Source organism: Sardina pilchardus, chromosome 18 (genome assembly GCF_963854185.1).
Source record: "Sardina pilchardus chromosome 18, fSarPil1.1, whole genome shotgun sequence".
Taxonomy (NCBI): Eukaryota; Metazoa; Chordata; class Actinopteri; order Clupeiformes; family Clupeidae; genus Sardina; species Sardina pilchardus.
In genome coordinates, this window is record NC_085011.1 from 22,440,788 (window position 1) to 22,447,088 (window position 6,301).

Consider the following 6,301-nt stretch of genomic DNA (forward strand, 5'->3'; position numbering starts at 1 on the left):
GTACAACGGCCCATGAAAGACTGTATCCAAAACGTGAAGGGTAACAGTAACAAAAAAGTAATAACAAAATAAAATGAATGACCAAAAACAAACAAAAAACAAATCCCTCAGATGGTTTCCAAAGTTGTATGGTTTCCTAAGGGGACAGGACAAAGGAGGTGGTGGGGGGCTTTTTCTCAACTGTGTCAGTATTTCTTAATTTAAATTTTTTGTTGTTTTTTTTTTTTTGCGGCAAAAAAAAAGAGCCCTTGAACTACACAGTAGTCTCGTTCTTCCAGGGGCCGGTGCGTATATTCCCCGTGCTGTCCAGCGGGTAGAGCACGTTCTCGGGCGTGCTGCTTTTGAGGATGCCGTTCTGGCTGGGCGAGGGGTTCTGTTGCAGCAGCGACTGTCTGCGCGGCCGCATCTCCAGGTGCCCGCCCATGCCCAGCTCCTCGTCAGCCGCCGCCGCCGCCGCCATCTTGCCGCAGCCGCACAGGAAGGCCCCGGCGTCGCCCACCAGCTCGGGCGGGCACAGCGCGGGGAAGAGCTCGGCCTTGGCGCAGCAGGCGTGCCGCACGTGGCACAGGGCGGCGTGGCAGCTGTGGTGCGGCCCCTCGTGGCAGCCGGCGCCCGCGTGGTGGTGGTGGTGGAGGTGGTGGTGGTGGTGCGGGTCGTCGCAGCCCAGGTCGTGCTCGTGCGCGCCCACGTGGCACAGGTGGTGCCCACCGCCGGGGGGGAGGTGGTGGTGGTGGAGGTGTTGGTGGTGCCCGGCGTCCAGCATGCTGTGCGGGCTGTTGGCGCGCGAGCTGTGCCCGCTGCCGCCGCCGCCGCAGTCGGCGGGCAGGTGGAAGGCGAACTCGCGCTCGCTCCCGCCGCGCTGGCGACTCAGCCGCCGGCCTTTAGTCCTGACGCTGCCCCCTCCGCCGCCGCCGACGCTGCCCGGGCCGCCCTTCAGGCAGCGGTGCAGGTGGATGGCGGGCCGGTAGCCCTCGGGGTCGGCGTGGAGCAGCACGTGCGCCGCCGTCGGCTCGTCCTCGCAGTCCGCGTCCTCGTCCGCCAGCAGCTGCTGCTGCGCGTGCAGCCCGGCGCAGCACGGAGGCCCCACCGTCACCGCTGAGGGCGCGGTCAGGCACGCCACGTGGGTCGCCGCCGCCGCCGGGTTGGGCGAGGGCAGGCCGCCCAGCTTGCAGGGCGCCCGCGTGCGCACGCCCAGCAGGCCCTTGCCGGCGCCCGTCACCCCCGGGCACGCAGTGTCCAGGTGCCCGCAGTGCAGCAGCGGGCCGCCGTGCGCCAGCGAGTCCCCGTTGACGTTCAGCTGCTTCAGCCGGCCGTGGTGGTGGTGCTGGTGGTGGTGGTGGTGCGCGGGGCCGTGGGCGTGCCCGTGCCCGTGGCCTGAGCATCCCCCGCCGTGGCGCTGCCCGCCGCCGCCTCGCCTGCCCGGGCAGCAGGAGCACCAGCAGTGCCAGACGTCGTCGCGCTTGGCGCAGTGGTGGATGAGCACGAACAGGCCCAGCGTGACGGAGAAGGCGCCGTACAGGCAGCTGAAGATCATGTCCAGGAAGTGGCCCATGGTGACGGCTAGCGCGCCGAAGGCCCACGTGGCCAGGAACAGGAAGAGGGTGAAGGCCGCCGTGCTCAGCTGGGCGCCGAACGAGTGCTCGTTGGCCAGCAGCGCCGGGTTGACGCCGCAGCCGCCCGCGCAGTGGACGCGTTGGCCCACCTCGCCCGACGCCAACGCCGAGGAGGGCGCGCCCGGCTCGGGCCCCGGCTGGTGGCAGTGGGGCGGCAGGTCGGCGGTGGCCAGCCGCTGGTGCTCCTCGCCGGACGCCTTCAGCTCGTACTTGCGCTCGGGGTGCCGGCGCAGCTGGATGAAGGTGCACAGGAAGTAGACGCACGTCACCAGGGCGATGAAGGCCACCGGCCCGTAGAAGGCCCCCAGGCTGGGCTCCCACGCCATCCAGCAGCTGTGGGAGGGTCAAAGGTCAGAGGTCAGGACTGTTGGCTGTGAAACAAATTCAAAACGAATTCAAATTTGCAAACATAGGCGAACGTTTGCGAACATTTGTTAACAGTATTCTGTTAGCCTCGAGTGTTCAGTGAACGTTTGCAGTCTGAGGGGGTAGTTCTCCGTGAACATATAGTGGAGCTGGAGTTTGACGAACGCTACAATGCAATTACTGTTACCGTAGAATGGAATTTTAGCACCAAATCATTCAAATTGAATTGTTCAAAGAAAACATGTTCACCAAGAACGTTCGCCACTGTTTGCCCAATTTGAATGCACCTCTGGTGTTGATGTGTGAAGGTGATAGATAGATAGACAGATAGACAAACAGATGTCCATGTAACTGAGTACCATGAAACTGAGAAGCAATCTTGATGGAGCATTAACTCTGTGGAATTCTCTTCCTTTGGAATTAAGGTTAGCTCAATCAACTTTCTCTTTTAAAAAGGGTCTTAAAACATATTTATTTTCACAAGCCTTTGTTTGAGTTATGTTTTTTAATTTTTGCCCCTCCGAATAGATTATTTTATGTGCTCTTGCTTAACTCTTTTAACAAGTGAGTTGTATGGATGTTCTCATCTTGGCAAAGTGTTTTATTTATTTTATTTTATTTTATTTTATTTTATTTTATTAAATTGTTCTTTTTCCAGTGCTGCTTTTATTCTTATTTTTTTAACCATTTTGTGTGTCCATATATACATGTGTGTATGTGTGTGTGTGTGCGCGCGTGAGCGTGTGTTCATATACAGTATGTATATTTTCCTTTTCATTCAAAGCACATTGAGTCTATGTATGCCATATGAAATGTGCTATATAAATAAAATTTGATTGATTGATTGATTGATTAACATGCAACAAACACCAATTAAAATACAGTTTGAAGGGCTGAGCCAGTGCTTTGTGTGTTTTAATTGGTGCTAGTGAATTCATCTTTGAGTGTGTGTGAGTAAGGTGAGAGCATCTTAGGACAGGAGGAGAACAAACCGTATGCAGGAGAGGAAAAGGATGGTCAGAGAATAAGCATGTGTGTGTGTGTGTGTGTGTGTGTGTGTGTGTGTGTGTGTGGGAGGATATGTGTGTGCAGGGCAGGGAGAGATATGCGTGTGAGGGGTGTGAGAATGTGGCTCGTGGGTATGCATGTCAAAAGTGTGTGAACAGGAGTATAGAGCTGTGACTATATCCACATTTTTTCTATCATACAACTAAATGTTAATGCATACACAGCCCTTAGCTAAGCTAAGAAACAGTATTTGATAGAGAAAAAAACATTATATCTTCTTGTACATTAGAATATCATGCATGCACAATATATTTTAGAACAGAAAAATTTATTATTTGCTTTTCTCTACTGCAAATTCACTTATTTGTTTTGAGAGGTGTGTCAAAAGCACCATGGCCAGCTCCCTAAAGATATAGAAAGCAGATGATAGTACTTACTATGGTGTTAGCTCTCCACTCCCGTAATTTTCAATATTAGTGGCTGCAGTAATTCCACAGATGATGAAAGGGATCCCACCACTCACTAGGTAAAACCTATAAAAAGAAAACGAGAGAGAGAAAGAAAGAAAGAAAGAGAGAGAGAGAGGGAGAGAGAGAGAGAAAATGTACTTTACCCGACTGACATATTTGATTTGTAGACTTGATCTGATTTACTCTGATAATGTCCACAAGAGAAATAACAGAGAATAAATTAAAGCCTGAACAGCAAAGTGACAGTGAGATGATGAAATAAAGAGAGTCGCACACAGGAAAGCAGAGAGAGTGGTAGAGAGAGTGATAGAGAGAAAGAAAGAGAGAGAGAGAGAGAGAGAGAGAGAAGGGGGGTAGCAACAATACCCAGTGATACAGATCAAAATGATGTGACACTCTGAATGTGAGAAATGAGAATAAAATGGGGCTTGTTGGTATTCTGAGACCAGAATGAGACAGAGTAAGGGCACCGAAAATGATCATTCTCTCTCTGTCTCTCACACATGCACAAGCATAGTCACAGACAGACACGAGCATAGTCTCAGACACGCACACGCATGCACACACACATACTCACACAGTCACACACAATTGCATACACACAGGTACACACACAAACACCTTCACACAGGTACACAGGTAAACACACACACACACACACACACAAACACCTACACACAGGTACACAGGTACACAGGTACACACACACACACACACACACACACACACACACACACACACACAGACCACCTCTCCCTGATGCACCAGGTAATCACTGCTGCGGGGGTGTCTTGTCTCTCCACCATCCTCACTGTCTTCCTCATCCTCTGCCTCAATCCCACAATCCCTCTGTGCTCAGAGTCAGTGTTCTGCTCCTCCAGAATCTCCTCTCCCCCTCTGTCCACACCAGTCCAGATAGCCTCTGACATCCCCTTCCCCTCTCTCACGCGACACACACTAAAAAACACTTTCCATCATCTTGTCGCTTTCTATCGCCTCAACACACATGGACACACAAGTGAAGTGCAAAACACACACGCGCACACACACACACACACACACACACACACACACACACACACACACACACACACACACACACACACACACACACACACACACACACACACACACACACACACACACACACACACACACACACACACACACACACACACACACACACACACACACACACAAACGCCTTGAAGGATGACCCAGAGTGTGAGGAGAGTTGCATAGGGAGCAAAAGCAGGATAAAGAGGATCTGGGGTTTAAGGAAATGCATAAGAGAGAGACTTGGGGTCAGAAAGAGGAGAGTGAATATGTGTGTGTTTGTGTGTGTGTGTGTGTGTGTGTGTGTGTGTGTGTGTGTGTGTGTGTTTAAGAGTTTACAGTTTTTTCCAATCGTATACACACTAAAATTTAGGTTATAAGACAGTTAACAATACTTAACACTTAAGAAGCAAAACACCTGCGCAGAGCAGTACAACATTAAGCACAAATTCAGCTTCACACTTTTTGCAAAACATTACACACAGTGAATGTCAAAACATAAAACACATTTTAACACCTTAGACACAGATAAAGATTGTTAGGTACTTTCTTCTCATTACAAAGCCCTGGCTTGCCAATGACCACACTAATGAACAAATTGAATAATCACATCTACCAGGTGTGTAAACACACATGTGCAAAATTGAAAACGCAGCACTCAGGTGTGTTATGCTCGATCCTCGAGGGGCGTTCCCACTGATCTATAACTAACACTGGATAGACTATCCCATTGTTTTTCGCCCCATTATTCTTTATGTCGATCAGTGAGGATCGAGGCCCGAGGAGCGAGGGAGGATGTATAAAAGCCCAAATGAGAGGCACCCATAGCCTGTGATGTGGATGAACTCTCATGGCTTGATCCAGCTAGACAGAGAGATGATTAGAGTATTGCGTATTGTTGTTACTTGTTTGTATTGTTTCTTTAGTTTTTCTTCAGTGACTGTAAGTGTACAGTACTTTTCATTTGTGTACACATTTTTATTTTTCTACATTTGACAGTTGTAAGAACTATAATTTTGCCATTTTCTGTTGATTGACTTGTCACTGTAACTGAACATATGGTACAGTGAAAGAAAGAAATATTGTCTGCAGCATCAGTTTTGTGCATTGCTTGATGAGGGTTCATCAAAATATTTTTGTTATCTAAATTGTCCTAATGCTCTCAAACAATATGTTTGAATAAGATCCATATATTGGAAGAGGGTTTTTACAGATGTGTTTTGAATTTATTGTGTTGGTGTGTATAAGATAGCGACAGTGTGGAATCATTCAAAGAATGTGTTAGTGATATGAGAACAGTATAAGGTTTTATCAATGTGTTTATTGTTTTGACCGAAATATTTCATTTTGCTAACAATCTGTTATGTTCTGCTGATTGGGTGTTGTGTTTGGTTAATTGTGTGATGTGTTTAGACAAAAAGAGCCCCGTTTTCAAAATTGTGTGTAAACGATTGGAAAAAACTGTAAGATGGTGAGAAACAGCCTTCAATGAGTATCACATGTGCCATACGTGTGTGCCTATGTGTGTGTGTGTGTGTATGTGTGTGTGTGTGTGTGTGTGCCTGCGGCCTTGAGCTTGTGTGTGTATGTGCATGTGTGTGTGTGTGTGCTTGTACTCGTGTGTGTGTGTGTGTGTGTGTGCGCTGGTGTTTGTGTTTGTGTGCGCTGTGATGTATGAGCCAGCTCTCACCACGGCGGCGGCCTGTGTTCCTTTCATCAGTGCGCGGCTCCAAAAGAGGACCTCCCCTCTCTGCATGCTACTTCGCCTTCTCAAAACAAGCCACAAAA

At 49.3% G+C, this 6,301-nt stretch overlaps 1 protein-coding gene across 1 annotated transcript in view; it reads right to left on the bottom strand.

Moving 5' to 3' along the window:
• Nucleotides 1-253: 253 nt before the first annotated feature.
• LOC134063590 (adhesion G protein-coupled receptor A1) overlaps nucleotides 254-6,301 on the bottom strand; it is a 43,516-nt gene continuing 37,468 nt past the window's right edge. Inside the window, exons 6-7 of the mRNA XM_062519184.1 lie at nucleotides 3,425-3,520; nucleotides 254-1,946 (exon numbers count right to left, since the gene is read on the bottom strand). Coding sequence (XP_062375168.1) covers nucleotides 254-1,946; nucleotides 3,425-3,520 — 1,789 coding nt within the window. The remainder of the gene's footprint in view (nucleotides 1,947-3,424; nucleotides 3,521-6,301) is intronic.